The sequence below is a fragment of the Salvelinus fontinalis genome, chromosome 2 (assembly GCF_029448725.1).
Source record: "Salvelinus fontinalis isolate EN_2023a chromosome 2, ASM2944872v1, whole genome shotgun sequence".
Lineage (NCBI taxonomy): Eukaryota > Metazoa > Chordata > Actinopteri > Salmoniformes > Salmonidae > Salvelinus > Salvelinus fontinalis.
The window spans coordinates 65,744,657-65,763,876 of record NC_074666.1 but is presented as its reverse complement, the minus strand read 5'-3'; the positions used below and the strand labels follow the sequence as shown (position 1 = coordinate 65,763,876).

Below are 19,220 nucleotides of genomic sequence, written 5' to 3'. Positions count from 1 at the left end.
ACAGAGATCCAGTGTATCAAATGAAAACTGTGAGAACAGCGACATATCCTGAGTGGCAAACTCCAGAGGTCTTCAGGGGAGCCCCTATTCTAATTACTTTAACCCCCACACCCCCATTTACTTCAGTAAACAATGCACCATGCTAGATATAGTAGCTGCCCCCCTTTTCCATCCTTACCCTGCCCCATTCTTGCCCTCCCACACAACAGACAAACAGACCCAACACACTGAACTCCTTTGGCACAATGAAACACTGAAGTTAGTCGTAGGCTACAGTCAAACTTGCATAGTTAGTTGCTCAGTTCTCAGTACAGTTAGCCCCCAGCATCTCTGGAACATCATCAAAATCATCATCATTGCGTAATAACAAATAAACAAACAAAAACAAAAGGAACAGTTTAGGGAAGTGAACACAAGTTAACACTCCTTTGAGATAAAAAAAATCTAAAACGAGCAATATGCAAATGAATGTGACCCAAATTGTATTTGACGCGGTCTGAAGTGACGTCATTTTACCCCCCCCCCCCCCCAGCATTATTAACACTCCTCTCCTCCTCCCCCATTGTAACATTAAATAACACCCTTGAGATGAACCCTGATCTGCCGTAACACTCGGCTAGACCAGTGTCACCAGAGACTAACCACGGCTCAGATGATGGCACTCTTCATTGGGGATAAACGACATATTATCTCAACTCTGATGTGGGCCTAGCTAAGGGTTTGCGGTGACTGGTGATATTACCTATACATACAGACCTAGAAACAACAACAACAAAATCACTTGAAAATAAACATGAAAAAACGGGGAAATAAAACCAAAAATATGTTGTTGTTGAGCGTGTGTGGTGAGGTGCCTGGTGCGATGCATACAGCCATACTGCAAAACAGGCAGGGGTGGTGGAAGGTCAACAAGAGCTTTTGTTCATCAACAGAAACGACAACAATTTATCTAGATAAACTCATTATGATAGCATAGATAGACCGTTTGGCGTTCCCTTCACGCATCTCTGAACAGCAGCTTTCCTGGCAATATGCTATCCCCACCTGGGAAATGGAGCAAAGATGGCTGCTTCACCAACGCCGGGGGCACCAGCATGTGTAAAACAAACACTGTTGACTGTCACATGGGCTGTAGCGTAAGCGAGTTGGGGGGGTTAAATGCCACAACGACATGTTATACACATCTCCATAATCAGGGAGATAGGCCTACAGTACATTATGTCATAGCAGCACAAAGCTATGCCTTGTATAGCTACAATATCAGGGCTGAGCTAATATGGCGCTATCTATGGCCAGTCAGTGCAGTGCTACAGGTGCTAGCTACAGTACAGGGTCAGAGCTACATTATTATTAGGCTACACAAGCCAATTAATGTTATTTGTTGTGTTAGGTCATCGCTAACCTCGTTCACCAGATCAGAGACTTTCTCCCAATGCGCATTGGGGTTTTAGCCTGGGGACGGGGTGAGGTTTAATCTCTGCTAGGTATCGCTAAACTGCTTTAGTTAGCCGAGACCTTAGAGTCTACAACCGCGTCCCGGTGGTGAAGCTGCCATCTCCCACCTTGAGCACGAGACTGAAAGAACAAAAACAGAGTCCATCATGGTCGTATTCATTGGTGCACACCGTAGCAAACAGCTTTGCAGCGGAAAACTTGTTAGACAAGTTCAGGTATAGTCCGTTCCGGCCCGTTTGGATGACCCATCGGATCTGAGCACAGTCCAACTAAACAGAGTTATGCAGACAGACAGTGGAGAGGGGACCTGGATGGACAGTGGGGTGGAAGACAGAGAATTGGTAGCAGGGGGCGCAATCAGGGCGGTAGGACCAGAGAGTGAGAGCAGTAGAAGAAGAAGTAGCAGAGAGGGAGAAGAGTAGTCATCGAAGTAGTAGTAGAGTAGTTGTAGTATCAGGGGAAGTTCCTCGCACAGTTCATCTCTGGTAGATTATGTGGTGTGTGTTTATCTTATTTGTCTAAGAAAACATTGTTCAATGTGTATCTTGCAATCTTATATATTTTTTTCGTTATTCCTTTTTTTATTATCCCAAAACAAAATATAGATTTTTTTTTTATATAATCCTGCTCTTTTTTAAAATGAGTTGCATATAACATAAATATTTTTAGTTTTGTCTCGATTTTGTACATTTTTTCAATTCCTAGCCCTCTTTTTTAGGGAGGGGGGTGGGGTTAGGGCTTGCAGAAGTAGACTCATGCAGAATAGTCATGCTGGTAAACAAAGTAATAAAAATGCATTTTCACTTTTTCCCGGAATTGTTTATCAAAGTTCACCCTCTTCCCGCTCTTTTCTCACACTTCCTTGTGAACCTCTCTGATCCCCCCAGAGGTGCAGTGCTCTTTGACCTTCCTCCTTTCTACAGAAAGGAGAGAGACCTTTACAGTAGCCACTCTCTCAACGTGCAGTTGACCGTCTGTTACCTTGACACTTGCAAATAGTTACCAATTGGATCTTTTTGAAAAAGGTTGATGTGACTATGATTGTTTGGTTTAAAAAATAAAGTCTCTCTGGTCTCTCTCTCCATCCTTTTGTTCTCTACGTTTCGTTCCTCAGGTTTTTTTTTCGATCATGCCATGCAGTTTGCTACGGAGGAGGAGCAGCAATGCTGAGATGCAGAGGGTTGGAGATAAAGAGAGGGAGCGATTGAGAGCGAGAAAGAGAGGGCAATGTATGTCCTTGTTTTCCAGCAGTCGCTGGCGTTCTTGGCATGCGCATTGCGGTCATGCTTCCAGTGTCTCTCTCCTTTGGCGTCCTCCTCAACTCTCCAGCGCACACACTCTCACACGCGCACACACACTCTGGTTTTCTTTAGTCCCAAATCCTTCAAAGTGGTCGATGAGTAGGTCTGTTAGGGTCAGCCGACACCCTCTCTCATGCAACACGAGTCAACATCAGTCAGTCAGGGAGTGTATCGTATGTCAGACCTATGTGCAGGTTTCTATGAAATGACCAATGGCCTGGTATACTGTATAACTGGTTGCTCTACTAGTGGCCCATAATTCAGTATCTTCTGAAGTGTGTCTCTTGTGAGAGGGTAAGAGAAGGGCTGTCAATCACTGAAAACAGTCCAACAGCTGTGACTGACTTTACATAAGAAGGTAGCGTCACCATAGTGGGCCGACTCAAGAGTCACTGGACGCAATGGTCATTCGGCCTCATTGCTTTGCATAGTGTTTGGCTGCAAAACAGTAAAATGACTGTTATGTAAATGTATTTTGCCATTGGCTAGCACCTGGCTCGCCTTTCTGTAGTCACATCCACGCTGACTGTGTTGAGTGATCTCAGACCACTGCAGTAGTTTGTTTATGTTGCCTACCGTACTGTATGTCCGATCTTTGAAGTACCAAATAGGAAGATTTAAAAACAATTGAATATACTGTATCTGAGAGCCGGTAACATGTCATTTGTCTAAGGGAACATTTGACAGTGGTTAATAGCATACATTGTCTATGATACAGTAGGATGACAACCAAGTTGTGGAACATTGTCCTACTGTCCCATAACCCTTTGGCTCTTTCCTAGGGGCATTCTGTTCTATTGTTTGTTTCTTTTATCATTTGTCTGGGATTTCAATGTCAATAAACGTAGTATAATAAGACAGTGTAAAGTATGCTGACATAAGGTATGTGTTTCAGTCTGTAAGTCTGTTATGTTGGTCTGGAGTTTGTTTTTCTACAGGATGGTGCTGATTGAGGAGTCCACAGGAACGAAGGATGCTTCTGGTGCGGAGGGATGAACAAATCTCTTTGACTCTCTTTGTCCTCTATCATCCGCCCAGTATCACCATCACCTTCAGTTCTCTTTCTTTCTCTCGCTCGCTCTCCTTTTTTCTCTCCCTCTCCCTCTCTCTCCGGTTACGCATCCCTTCAGCCCACAGTGAATCCAGTAGGGAGCTCTGGGTGAATTGTGTCCTATGGTTGTTCCTCTTCTTGGACAGGAAGGGGAATTTTAGAAACTCAACACTGGGGGGGAAAAAGAGGAGAGAAACAAGGAGAAGAATCAGTGGAAGTTCCAGCAAACCTAGAAAATCAACCAGCTACGACTGGATGTTTTAAAACCTACATGTTCCAGGGTAGTTTAGTTGATACTATTAACCTAACATGAGCTTGAATGGGAGTTTGAATTAATTTCACATTCTCAATAGTTATAGTCCACTGTTTGATTGTATGACCGGATGGGTTTACTTATGATGAGTCAAACTGTTCAAAGCAAATGATTCAACTGATAAAAGCACATCTGACATGCATGTACACAAAATACGAAAAGGCAGAAAAGCCTGTAAGTTTTGCACAGACACACGCACAGACACCAATACAATTGGCGTGGGTGGTTTCAGTCCTTGTGGGCTGTTTAGTCTGCTGGTGTTCGCCTACCTCTTAATTCATTGGTTAGTCATACTCCAATAGGGTGCTTTTCCAGCCAAAAGGACTGAGTCAGTGATTTTGGAGGTCATTCCCACACAGGACTACAGCACACCAGGAATGTTAGTTTAGCTAAACACAGACCAAGACCTGAGAGTACTTCAGAAAGTATTCATACCCCTTGACTTTTCCACCTTTTGTTGGCCTTCATACAATACCCCATAATGTCAAAGTGGAATTATGTTTAAAAAAAGAAAAATTACAAAATAATTTAAAATGAAATGTTAAAATCTCTTGAGTCAATAAGTATTCAACCCCTTTGTTATGGCAAGCCTAAATAAGTAAACATTTGCTTAACAAGTCATATAATAAGTTGCATGGGCTCACTCTGTGTGCAATAATAGTGTTTAATATGATTTTTGAATGACTACCTCATCTCGGTAATTATCTGTAAGGTCCAACAGTCGAGTAGTACATTTCAAACACAGATTCAACCACTAAAACCAGGGAGGTTTTCCAAATGGGTAGATGAGTAAAAAAAGACATTGAATATCCCTTTGAGCATGGTGAAGTTATTGATTACACTTTGGATGGTGTATCAATACACAACGTCAGTACAAAGATACAGGGATCCTTCCTAACTCAGTTTCCGGAGAGGAATGAAACCGCAAAGGGATTTCACCATGAGGCCAATGGTGACTTTAAAATAGTTACAGAGTTTAATGGCTGTGATAGTAGAAAACTGAGGATGGATCAACAACATTGTAGTTACTCCACAATACTAACCTAAATGACAGAGTGAAAAGAAGGAAGCCTGTACAGACTAACAATATTCCAAAACATGCATCCTGTTTGCAATAAGGCACTAAAGTAAAACTGCACAAAATGTAGAAAATAAATTAATGCTATGTTTTTCGCAAATCCAACACATCACTGAGTATCACTCTTCATATTTTCAAGCATGGTGGTGGCTGCAATCTGGTTATGGCTATGCTTGTCATCGGCAAGGACTAGGGCGTTTTTTTTTTGGGGGGGGGGGGGGGGGGGGGGGGTAAAATAAATGGACTAGAGCTAAGCATAGGCAAAATCCTAGAGGAAAACCTGGTTCAGTCTGCTTTCCAACAGACACTGGGAGACAAATTCACCTTTTAGCAGAACAATAATCTAAAACACAAGGCCAAATATACACTTGAGTTACTTGTCAAGGAAACATTCAATGTTCCTGACTGGCCTGCAGTTTTGGATTAAATTAGGTTGAAAATCTTGAAAATGGCTGTCTAGCAATGATCAACAACCCAACTTGACAGAGCTTGAGCAATTTTAAAAAGAATAATCTGCAAATATTGTTTAATCAAGTTGTACAAAACTCTTAGAGACTTACCCAGAAAGACTCACAGCTGTAATCGCTGCCAAAAATGATTCTAACATGTATTGACTCATGGGGTATGAATACTTATGTAAATTAGATTATTAGATTTGAATTAGATTTGAAATACATTTAGCAAAACAAAATCTAAAAAACAGAGTTTCACTTTGTCATTATGTGGTATTGTGTGTAGATGGATGACAAGCAAAAAAATATTTAATCAATTTTGAATTCAGGCTGTAACATAAACTGTGAAATAAATTAAGGGGTATGAATACTTTCTGAAAGCACTGTATGTATCCTACAGCCTACACACACAGATAGGCAACATGGAGGAAACAATTTGACATGAAACAGAGCGAAGCACAGAAACACAAGACACACACAACACAAAAAACAGTTACACACACACACACACTGCGAAAACACAGCACACGAAGCACAGAGCGAAACAGCACACAGAACACAAAACACATTCTTACACTGAGAAGTGATCAGCTTACTTCCTCCTCTCATTTAGTTTTTTTCTTTCTTCCCCAAACTGTCCTCCATTTCATGGTTCTTCCTTTGATGACAATCCTTTTTTTAAATATATATATACAGTTCCTACCCCCTTCCCCCCCCAAAAAAACAAAAACATCATACGTAACATCTGACAGTCTTTCTGTCCTTTTTTCTGTCCACTCCTATCCTCGGGAGACGTTTGTAATCCACTTTTAGGGGAGATGAAACGTTAACGTTTATGGGTCTTTTCATTTTCCCAAAGTCTGTTGTTTCAGTTTGGGATTTTGTAATGGAAACAGTAGAGAAAGCACATCTCAAAATACCAATACAACAAATTATAGCAGAAAGTGGGTAGGTTGAGATGGTGGTGAAACGTGTGTGTCGGAGAGAGAGGAGAGGGGAGGGACAAAACAACCTCAGAATCACATAACAGGGTACATAGGTGAGCTGGGATGAGAACACAGGACACATACAATATTTACACGTCCATACATACAGCAGAGAGGAAGCAAAACATTTTCAAACCTTCTCTCTGTTCGGCTCTGATAGACATTACGTCTGGAAGCACTGATTTAAACCAACATAGAGAGAGATATACCTGAGTTGTGAGTGTAGGGAGACTGACGAAGAGAGGGAAAGGGGAAATGTGGAAAAGGGGGAAGACAGAGGTGTAGTCAAAAACATTGCACTGGTGATATTATTCAATTCATTTCTACGTCAGTTGTTGACTAGACTACAAACATCCTCCATTTCAGCATCTTAAAGTCCTTCTCCTTTCTTAGGATTGGTAAAAAAGTGTCTGAAGAACTTCTTCAGAGTTTTTTTTTTATCTGCAACGATTGAACAAAAACATGCTATAATACACAGACCTGAACATCACTCTACTAACTGACCCCACTAACTAAACCATCAACTTGCCCGTCAATAATGAGCAAAATAACCACCTATCAGAACTACCTCTACTGATCCATTCTAGAATGTCACATGCTCACCTCCTACTGCTTGTCAAAGAGCAGCACCTCCCTGTCCCAGTGACAATGGAGGAAAATTCACGACCCGTTGATGTTAACAGATGTTAATTCAATGTCTATTCCACGTTGTGCCCAGTGGGTATTGACTATTCCTATTCCCTATAATAGGGCTCTGGTCATAAGTAGTGCACTATATAGGGACTAGGGTGCCATTTCAGATGCAGCCTAAAGTTTAAAGAACGTGCAGGATGCACAAGGAAGTAGCATAAGCATTTTTGCTCAACAATGAGTCATCCATGTCTGTAGCCTACGGTTGGTTACGTGTGAATTCTACCACCAGAGGGGAAGTATAGTCTATTTGTAGATTGTTCGTGACAGTCGAGGTTAGTTTTTCCATCTGCTATGACTCAATAACTGTCCTAATAAGTAACCACAAGGTGTAGCAAAACGAAGTAATGCACATCATATCCCAGGTTACAGGTTATTAGTTTATCAACAACAAAAAATGTCACTAATAATGCAAAACGTTGTGTGAGCTTTCCCTCCACATAGTGGAGGTTATCGTATCGTTTCAAACGTTAAACCCCTAAAATGTTGAGTATGTACTGTATCTCAGGATATTTCAAGCCAGAGAGGGACAAGACAGGACAGGATGGATTGATGGAACAAGAGAGAGGGAAAACAGAGAGGAGAGGAAGTGTGTTGAAAAGTCGGTAGGGTTTGGGTGGGCTTTGGCCGATGTGGTTTTCACCGAGGGAAATTGAGTTTTGAGGACGTGTTCTGACTAACGTGTGAAAAGGAAGAAGTCGATTTGTTTCTCTAGTATTAATTCACAGTTACTGCTTCTTTTTGCATATACCTGATAAGCACTGAGCTCTCAGAATAGTTCTCTGTAAAAAGATAACAAAAATGATCAATCATAAAGTAATTATTATTACCAGTTAGTCTAGTAAGGTCGATAAGAAATAACAGAGCGGCTACACAAGACCACTGGTTACCCTTCCCCATCCTTAAAAAATAAAACTTTCCCAAACCCACTCCCCATTAGGGTACCAATGGTCTCTTCCACCCTAGAACATCTTAGCATGCATATATAAGCCCAACTCTTCTCAGACAAAACTGTGAGGGCCGAGTGCTTTTTCCCCTAATAGCATGCTGTTAGTCTATATGTTGTGTATAGAAATATACACATTCATATGCACTTAATATATACAGTAAATATATACACATTCATTAAGCTTATGATCAAATCTGATGTCTTCTCAAATCACATTTCCTTGATTATGGATATAGACATATCAATTCCTTATTGCTCGCAATGGAAACCCCATGAAGACTGAAATAAGTCAAAACTTTACAACTGTACAGAACATTTGGACCAATAACAGGTATAAGAATAATTCCTATAATACAAGAACAAACAACCAAAGCACTAGATTAAGGGAGAAGACAGGGGAGGAAGGGAGGGATGTGGGGATGAAGAGAGACAATTTGAAAAAATAGATTTGGTAGTTTGTAGACTGGTGTCTGGGTGTCAACAAAACCATATATAGGGAATATATCTATGTGTACTACCATATATAACTATATTATCATATATATTACTCTAGGTGTAGAGTACTGGCGCAAGTTGGGGTGAATTCCATTTATATTATATCAACTCTGGAGGTGAATAAAAATCCAAACCATTCATTGAAAACAATCCGACATTTAAGATAACAGCCGATTTTCAATGAATGAATTGAGATTCAATGCATCTCCTGAATTGACTGCAATCAAAATGGAGTGCACCCCAAACATAGTTATAGGTCAAGCTTTCACCCTCCCTGTCACTCCCACCTCAAACTCTACACAGATGAAGGCTTTTCGGATTCTCACCCACTACTATTGAATTAGCGTGGTCCCAGATCTGTTTGTGCTGTCTAGCCAACTCCTATGTCATTGGCAAGCTAAACATGACATGTTTGATGTGACAATGAGTGACAAGGACTTGGTAATAGAGCACGAACCAACTGGCACTCGGGCTACTATTGGATATGTGCAGATATGAAATGCAGATATGGAGTTTATGTCACGTGACTCACAACAGCAGTTCATATTTTAAACGAATAAAAAGTCAAACCTTCTCACAGCATCACTTGAGCCTGTAGAGGGCACAGTTCTCAACCGAACGAGTCCTGAGCTTTGAATTATCGAATGGTTTTGTCTAATTGTATTTTTTTGCTTCGGTCGCTGAGCGAGGTTGCCCTAATAGCTTTTTTTTTTTTAGCTTAACACTATCTAGAGTGTATACAGTCCACACCTGTATAAGGCTAATGCTAATGTTAGTCATAGAGAATGCCATGTCTACGAAATGTGAAAAGATTTCACCTTCAGTCCTTACACAACCCTCTGTCTCTAGTGAGAGAGGGGCAGGTAGCAGAGTGAGAAATAAGGAGGGGGAGAGATAGGAAGGTCAAACCCCAAAATATCACATCAAATCAGACAGACACATTTCAAGCAACAGAACTGGATACGAACAGTTAGAGACATAAGCATTACCTTAATAGATGGCAACATTCGATGCCAATAAATATCAATAATAAAATAGACAGTAACATCGGAAAATACAAAAATAAACATTTCTGTAAATCAACCGCTTAAATGAAAATATACAATCCATAAGAGTGACAATAATTAAAATGTCGACATTGGGTATATCAAGATAGATTTTTTTTAAACATTGTCACTATAACCTCGTCATCTTCTACATTTCAACAAAATTTCAAAAGAAATCGGGATTTTAAGAAGTTTTGGTCTCTTTTTTTCTGATGTCTGGTATGGAGGGAAAACAGTTGTCCTCCTTCAACACTTCCTTTTCCCTCCTTTCCCCCCTCAGAAAACAGTGAGAAAGAAAGGAATGATGTATAATTCTGATGAATTGGCACTCTTGCATCTTGGACAAGAGGTAGATGCATGTCTGTGTACACAAAACCACACAACTCCCATGTGCGCCACAGATATACAGCATGTCTCCATAGGATTAACTATACATAGATACAAATATATTTCTATACATTGCATATTTCTATATATGTATGTTGCCTTTTTTGTTAATTTTATCATTGTTTCGTTCTGTTCTTCTACCAAGCGCTGTCAGTCCATCCTCCATTCACGGTGCCCTCTTTTTATGTGAGGAGCGATGGTTCAGCAGCCAGGACCGGGAGGTGGGGGGTGGGAGGTGGGGTGGGGGTGGGGGAGTCAAAAAGGACAAAAGAGAAAAAGAAAACTGAAAAAAAATCGCTACACTCAAATCATAAGAGTCATTGTGAGTGGCGATGTGGTGAAATGCTCGAGACAGGAAGACAACAAAGGATTGAGGAAGTGAAGGGAGATCGATGATGAAGATGATAAAAACCGAAATTGATCTCGTCTAACGGATGACCCGAAGCCACTTCTGATTATAGCCACACCCTCCTGACAATGACATGTGCAGACTGAAAGGTATAGTTTGATATGTGTACAGATTGATTTCTGAGGAGCCATATTTAGAAAAAGAGAAAGAAGCTTCCTTTCATGCACCTGCATACAAGAGGGCAGGGAGGGCGGGTAGGGCCGGTATATGGTCAATGATGAGAAATACCGATCCCTGCTTCGATGGCCCCTTTTACTGCTCCCGACCAATGGGAATGAGAGTCCCACCCCGACCCAGTCTTCTCTACCACACCTAACCCCGCCCCCTAGAGAAAGAAGAGAGAATCCCTCCATCCCTTTAATCCTCAAAACCATTATAAAAATAGTTTGTTATTATGTCCTCCCTCTCTGTGGGTTAGGACGCTACTAGGAATCTCTTAATTAAAACATTGATGGCCGTTGTTCAGGCTTTCATCAGAGTCTGTGTATTGCACAAAAGCCCCAGAACGCTTTGCGTTCTCTCCAGCTCTCTACATGGCACTGATAACATCAATAATGATAATGATAATAACAGTAGTAGTGAATGAATGCTAGAATAGTACAACTCTCTAGCACCCCCCAGCTTTTAAAATAATACATTGCTGTTTGGTCGGTCGTGAGTCTCTATAAGTGTGTATGTGTGTGCCTGTGTGTGTGATACAGTCTATTTTCAGCACACCGAAACACATTTAACGGTCCATTGAGTCATCTCCCCTGGGAGATGTAGCACTAGCCAGTACATGGCTTGTTTTATGGGTGCTACTAAAAAATTATTTTCTTACTTTGGGCTTGCCTCTTTTCTTTTCAAAGATTTTCTGTTAAATATAAGAATTTCTTTGCGTGATTTTTTTTTTGTTCTTCAAAAACGAATGCATGCATTTTAATATATATTCGATATTTTGTTGGTGTTAGTTACTGTAAGTGTGTTCCTCATCCCAAATACAAGCGATGCGTGTGTGAGTGAGTGGATGGGTGTATTGTTGAGAATTGATGTTGTGTGGGGGGTGTAGAGTATCAGAAGAAGTCTCATTTGACTAAGGAGCTCTTTAGGATTAGTGATAATACGGAGTGCAAAAACAGCACACATTTACAATAATACAGGGAGGCCTGCTATTGTAGCACACTACATTATTTATCAGTCCAAATCACTAACCTACACTCAATCCCTGTTAATAAGGCAAGTGTGTGAGAGTATACGTGTGTGTGAGAGAGCGCGAGGGAGTGTTTGTGTGTGTGTGTGTGGTGATGTGTGTTCTCATTGCTCCAACAGGCGTAACATTGCTGTAGACTAACGCTGAATACCTCTAAACATTTTGCTTCGGCTTAACATATTGCACATTGCATGTGGTGGGAAAGTGCATGTAGTCATAGTGGATATTTTTGCTATTCATTCTAAGTCTCTTATACACTGCATGTCCCCCTCTACCTGGCTTTCAATATAGAGCATTATTAAATGTGGCTAAATGGCACCCCCTACAGCTCATTATCATTATCACTATTGGACTAATATAAGTGGGAGTACTGGGATTACAGTGGTGTTGGTATGTCTCTCTTTCCTGATGCTCCTCCTGCAGTTGACTTGTTGGCTTGCTTCTCCACATCATGACGCTACAAAATGGAGGGGATGGGGGAGTGACAGCGGCGGAGGTTGGTTCCCGGGGGATCGAAAGGGTTGGTGATGGGGGTGAGGCGCATGGGGGCTCCTGACATGCCCGAAATGTTATTGAGGCTGCGAGACTTCTCATAGCCTGTCGCTGTGGTGACCGGGTTGTCATAGTTAGAGGGTTACATTAGGTTAGAGGTCAAGGGGTTACCGGAGAGGTGACAGAAGATAAGTGGTGTTTTTGGAAAAAGTAGTTTTAGGGTTAAAAACAGTTTAAATGCAGGACATTTGGTGCAAAAATAAAGTAAAATTGCATAAATGTTTGTGGTTATTTTAAATGTTTTAATGATTATTATGTTATTTTTTCATGTTTAAGGAGGACATGGACATTTGGATGACAGAGAAAGATGTCGCGTTAAAATATATAATGGATTAGAAATAGTAAGGAATAGCGATTGTTATGAATAAATAGGTTTCAAAAAACAAAAACAACAATTTAAAAAAAAATCATACCAAATCAAGTCAAACCGAAAATCCAAATCAAGTGTTAAGGTCACAGACAAGGGACAGAGAGAAAGACAGACAGACGGGAGAGACAGGACAAAACAGGAAAATGAGTTATGAAAATATGGCATCAAAATTTTGCCACATCAATATAAAATGGTGCTGTCAGTAGTGTCAGCATACACAGTACAGCACAGTACAATATAGTAGGGGGAGAGTACTGATGGATAAAACAGCTGGTGTCAAGCTCCAGTGACTTTTAGCTCCCTCTGGCACACACAAAGAGGGAAGAACACTCATGTGTCTCTCAGAAAAAGGGAGATATTAAGAAAGAGAGAGGGCAGACAGCATCCAGATGTTTTAGCCGCCAACACTGAATTCTAATCCTCCAGACAGACGGACAGGGCAACAGTACATACAGTCAAAGCTCTATTCAGCACCTCCCCAGAATAACAACGTGACCAACTTGGACCTGGTGAAGTCGTCAGGATTTGGGAACAGAAACATCAGCAGAACATTTACTGTATGTGTGTGTGTGTGTGGTGGAAGACCTTATGAAAACACTGACAGCTTCACCGGGCCCAACAGAACCTGGCTGCCTCCCCTTATTCACCATTTACACCTTCCTCTCGGAGCCCCCATCACAGTAGTAATGATCTCGGGTCAGTTTGACCTTTTAGATCATAACGAATAAAATGAATAAGATAATACTTGAATGTACGGAGGTGACCTGATCCTAGATCAGCACTCCTACTCTGAGACAGTTTGTGAATGCAGGCCCATACTCCCTCTCATGGTCCAAGCCTACCTTCTTCCCCAGGGATGTAATAGAACGTAAACATAAAACACAGTTTTTGCACCTTTTCATTCTGTGGATAGCCTCTCTGCACATATTATTATGCCAGATTAGTGTTCGAATTTGCATTACTCCCAACTAGTCGTTGTGATGGCGTTCAGAATGTCATTTTTGCCACTACTTCCTCAGCATTTCCTACAACTTGTGTCGGTCTGTTTGACATTTTTAGAGAACAGATGTCAATACCCTGGAGAATGACCAGGTAGAGCAAAATAGATCAAGGTTTGACACAAGCTCAAGCTGTTGTTGCATCTACCAAAATCTCACAACACCCCTTCAAGGGTGAGCCAAAAAATCCAATACCACATTTTAAGAGTGAGCCAAAATCTAACACCATCCCTTTAAGAGTGAGTGAAAAGTCGCATTACCCTGCTCGGACATTGCATGCATCAACCAATGGTTGCATGCCACGTCATTGACTGTGCTGTCAGCAACGTCTGAGCAGTGGAACATGACCGTTATCTAACACCACCCCTTTACAAACAAGCGAAAATCTAACACCACCCCTTTAAGAGTGAGTCGCTCTTTTCCAAGATACAATTTAGAGGAAAAAGTGGATATAAACCTCAACACATCTGACCAAGCAGTATAATTGTCAGGTTAGGTGGCATAACAGGATAGGTTTGATCATCCTCTGTTCTCTAAACTCAAAGCAGCCACATCTCCTCCTAATGTGACCTTTTTGTTGTCATGAATGACTTTTTTTTCATCGTTACTGATAATAGAGAATGTGGCCCTGGGTTAGGAATGAATGAGGGTGGAAAGGCAGTCACATCACATGTCATCAAACATAAACCTGGGATCCAATTCAATCAATCACAGATAAAGTGAAACCACACTGTGGTTTGCGCCGTATACAAGGTCTCACAGACATTGTCATTGGATATTTTGATTTTGTAAAACCACATCTACCGTTAAAATACAGCATCAATATTCTGAATGAAACCTGCAGCCATGCTGAAAAAACTGCATACATTTCAAGCTGGTTCATGCTGGTCTATTCTGGTCAGTGCTGGTCGTCTGACCAGGATGGTCTGGTTCTGCTGGCCGACCAGTATGATCTAGCTGTTCTGACCAGCATGGTCTAGCTGTTTATCCTGGCAGACCAGCCTTCGTTGTGTTTCCGTTGTCTTTTCGCAGATGACCAGCCTTCATTGTGTTTTTGCTGGTGACCAGCATCAGCTAAATCAAAACCAGCATCAAGTCACATTATGCTGACTTACAAAGTGACGTTTAATTCCTATTGGAATCTAACCAGAGAGGATTTCCCACAGTCTGCATTCAGAATGACTGCCATGGTTTAGAAGATGAGGGGGGAGGGGTCGTTCAAAACTGCAGTTGTCAAGTCAACACGTCCGTCAGTGCAGCTGTGAACCGCATCACAAGAGACATCCCAAACGGGAGATGTATATATATAAAAAATGACATCATTAATGCAATTTCAATGTTGTTTGAGTTGCTTAGTGAACCACTAAATTAGCTTGAGAGGATTTTTACTGCAACACAGTTGCTTGACATAGGCGTTTCAAAGAGCTGTCAGTCAAAGCGAGCTCATGAATATAAGCTCCCCGCCCACTCATCCTGTCTTTTCAAACTTCCTGGTACAGTAGTTAGCCATGAGAGAAAAGGTACTTTTCAGAATGACTGTTGGGTGCCATGTAGAACCCTTTGATTTGTCTCTGTAGGGGAAACTTTTTGAGTTCCATTTAGAACCCTCTCATGAAGAACCCTCTGGTTCCAGGTAGAACCAATGACAGGTTCTACAGTTATACTTATAGGATACTTCGGATGTGCCTGAAGTATCCTATAAGTATAAGTTCCCTGCTACTGAGTTGCAGTAAAATACAGTGGGCCATACTTATGAACATAAGCAAGCATTTAAAGTTAAATGGGTTCTCATGCACAAGATGCGTATCAGCCAATAAAAAAAGTGTTGATTTACTTGTATGTGACGCTAAATTGTAGCTGGTATCATCAGATAACATGGCACACGTTAGCCCTATCCTAACCTCAACAAATGGTACTGATTATGTCCTGGCACAACTTCTTCTTCTATGAAAGATCTTAGACTTTATATCGACCAACCAATGTCATTTCTTAAAATTGGTCAACCCTGGCCATTAGAGGGATAGTTTAAACCTACAAATTCAAGATTTACTACTGTAACAAAATGTTGTGTGCCAATATTGCAGTGATGCATCTTTGATTAGGCCACGTTGTTGTTTACGAGTTCCACACACATCCATGTGCTTTCACGGGGAAAATATAAACGAGGTCCTTACAACAACATAAACCTGTTCACTGCCGGTCCTTGATGCTCGATTCAAAACGCATGTGATGAAGTGGATGATTCTAATAATGCGTAGCCTATAAAACGTTGTAGCCCTACATTCAGGTGTACACGACCATGTAATATAGCCGATGCAATACGATCTGTATGTGTTTGTGTGCAAGGCTGAAGAAATAGGTAGCTTCATATTAAATTCATTCATAATCTTCATTTTCAAGCTGTTGGCTGTAGGCGTCCCTTTTCAACACAATAACACTTGGGCAGGAGCTCACCAGAACTGAGTACCGGCACCTCAAAATGTTCTACTGCACCCCTTATAAAATATTAGCTCAAAAGTATTGTACAGTTCCTGCACTTAAATATAAACAGTACCGGCACCCAAAATGAGTACCGGCACCTATTTTAGTCCAATTCAAGCACTGCACACAATACATGTAAATCAACATTTCAAAGGGGGGGAAACTCATGTGAGATTCCTACCCTTGCCACAATCTGCAACAATTACGTGGACTAGGCACTTTACACAGAGAGCAATTTGACCAGTCAGTCAAATACACGTGATAGTTGCTTTGATGATCAGAACATGCTGTTGGACTTAGTTATGTCAAGGACACTTCCAACTACTTTGACAATTTTAATTGTCTGACGCACCTGTGCCAGGATATAATCAGTACCACCTGTTGAAGTTCGCATAGGGTTAATTTGTTCCATGTTATCTGATGGGACCAGCTACAAGCATTTGGTCACATGCAAGTAAATCAACGCTTTTCATTGGCTGATACACATTTTGTGCATGTTAACCTTCAACTATTGCTTTTTTACAGTTGATTTACGGTGTTATTGTTTTTTAAATGACTTGTTGTTTACCTTACTTTCACTGCACATTGAAATGTATGTGGGGGCAATGTGCTGGCGGGGAAAAGTAACATATTTGGGGGTCATGGTCTAAAATATGTTGTATTTCTGCCAATTGTTAGTGGAAGTATTGTACCAGTTTAAGAGGTTTTATCGTTTAGTTAATGAAGGTTGAGGAGGTAGAACTATCGCACAGTGCAGTGTGCTGCTCAATGAGTGCAGACATTGAAAACCGGTGCAATCATCTAGGTGTAATGTGTGGTGTCTGGGAGTCGGAATGGTGGCGAGTAGTGCAGACGAAATGGAGAAAAAGTTGATTAAGCAACAGCTGTGCTGGAATGCGAACAAATATGGGTGTCAGTCCCGATGGTATGGAGCGGGTGGATGAGGGTCAAGGACTGAAATGGTCTGTAGTGGAAAGACATAGGAAGAAGAGAGATCATGATACTGAAAGCAGTGGAGCGTTTAGTAAAGAAAGCATAAAGAGCACCAAGGTAGGAAGCAAAAGTAATAATGTGTCGGAGTGGAAAGACCACAGGGCCTCATTCAAACCCTATCTGACTAACTAATGCCGTAGAGAAAGATGTAGGTCAAATTAGCTTGGTTCATTGGAAATGGTAGACTGTTAATATTGTGTGGTAGACAGGCTCAGCAAGACAAGATTCTGAAAATGGAAAAGCTTAATGGGAAGAAGATTAAAAGCCATGTCCCTGGTGATTATGCTATATTGAGGGGAGTCGTCACTGGGGTCCTGATATCTATGTCCACAGATAATATCAAAGAACATGTGAAGGGAGGAAGAGTGATTGAGGCCAAAAGGTCGATCAGAAGGAAAGAGCGTCAAAGAAGTGAAGCCTATCAGTGCTGCTCAGGTTTGAGAATGTTATGCCTGGGAAAGTACAGATAGGATTCCTTAGTTTCAATGTCAAGAGATTTTGTCCCGTCCCCATTGCAGTGTTTTAAATGTCAAAGAATGGGATATGTAGCTGTTCAATGTAAAGGCAGGAAAAGATGTGTCAAGTGTGGAGGGGAACATGATTACAGTGAATGTGGGAGCAATGCGAAGGTTAAGTGTTGTAATTGTGTCGGGGAGAACACAGCGTAGCATTCGCAAGGTTAAAGGTTATTGTGGAGACGGCAAGAGATATTCGGGGATAACAGATGTTACTGGTGAAATGGTTGTTGACATGCTGAACAATCCTAACGGTGGAGTGTTTCAGCATTATATAGGTCAAGTTTAATGGGGTAGGGAGGTTGGGGAGGGGTTTTGGGAGATGGTGTGGAAGAAGTTAGTAGGGATTTATCTGTTTTTTTATTTTCATGGTAGTACAGAATTGGACAGATCATGATTGATTCCAGCACAGTAGGTAACGACATGCCCTTAAATGTTTGTTTGTGGACCGCCATGATATCATAGAAGAAAAATAAGGTTGAGCGCCTTATTTGTCCGGTCCCAGGAAGTTCATGTTTCATTTTCCTTAACTTACTGTTAGCTTGCTGCAAGCAGTTATTGTGAAATTCACAGTAACTTACTGTGGCTGATCTCTGTCACGCTCACTGACCTGATGATGTGACAGGAAGGTCAGTTTGCTACCAACCAAGAGGTTGAGGCCAGGTGAGGCAGGTTCCCAAGTGCACCAGAAATGCTGAGTAGTTGTCACCTGATGTTATATGCTATCTTGTAATCAGAAAGGTACAGTGAGCTGCTGGCTGCAAGTAAGTTCCTGTGCACTGTACAATAACTTACTGACATTTGGCTGCCAGTTAAGGTGCCAGTAAGTTACTGGCAGTTAGTTGTCAGTGAGTTACTAGCCGTTACTGGCTATTAAGTTACTGGGAATTTTTAACTGGTTGCCAATTAGGTAACGCCGAATTCAAAGCAACTTCGAGCCAACTCATTTCCATTAAGTTACTGTAAAATGTAGTCATGTTACGTTTGGTGCCGGAGCTCCGTGGCATGCGTCGAAATTGCTAAGCAGCTAACTTCGAAGCAGTGTGCCGATGCGTGCATCACTTTATCAGTAGTACGTCATCAGTGATGTCCGAGACTTCGTTTGATTCCGTGCTTTTTCAAAACGTGTGTTTCAAAATGCGAGGTCCCACTGATTTCGCCATGGTTCCGGTGCTTTCTTCGATTCCAAGCTGCTTTCAAACATTGACCTCTACTGGACACTGTACTTACAAATATAGTAATGATTTTGTACAAATATTTTAATCTTACCAGTAATTTATCAAGTAGAGTAGGGAACAATTCAGGGACGTGAGGGTATGAGGTCGAATCCTGTTGAAGGCACACTATTTAGACATTTGTTTTATGTGAAACCACACTTTCTACACTGTTGTTCAAAAATGTGTTTTATTTTAAAAAGGGGGCTATCCCTAAGAAGTTTTAAAGAGCTGCACTGTTAAGAAGTAGTGGCAAGTAGCCTAGTGGTTAGAATGTTAGACCAGTAACCGAAAGG

At 41.3% G+C, this 19,220-nt stretch overlaps 1 protein-coding gene across 7 annotated transcripts in view; it reads right to left on the bottom strand.

The window, feature by feature from the left end:
- Positions 1-519: 519 nt before the first annotated feature.
- kcnc3a (potassium voltage-gated channel, Shaw-related subfamily, member 3a) overlaps positions 520-19,220 on the bottom strand; it is a 96,667-nt gene continuing 77,966 nt past the window's right edge. For 2 of the 7 annotated variants that reach the window (XM_055882310.1, XM_055882312.1), the window contains 3 exons: positions 12,182-12,404; positions 6,226-10,381; positions 520-3,978 (listed from right to left, as the gene is read on the bottom strand). In XM_055882310.1, the coding sequence (XP_055738285.1) occupies positions 12,259-12,404 (146 nt within the window). In that variant the 3' untranslated portion in view covers positions 520-3,978; positions 6,226-10,381; positions 12,182-12,258. Of the gene's footprint in view, positions 3,979-6,225; positions 10,382-12,181; positions 12,405-19,220 lie in introns of those variants that run through there. The other 5 variants (XM_055882313.1, XM_055882319.1, XM_055882311.1 and 2 more) reach the window with 4 other exon arrangements.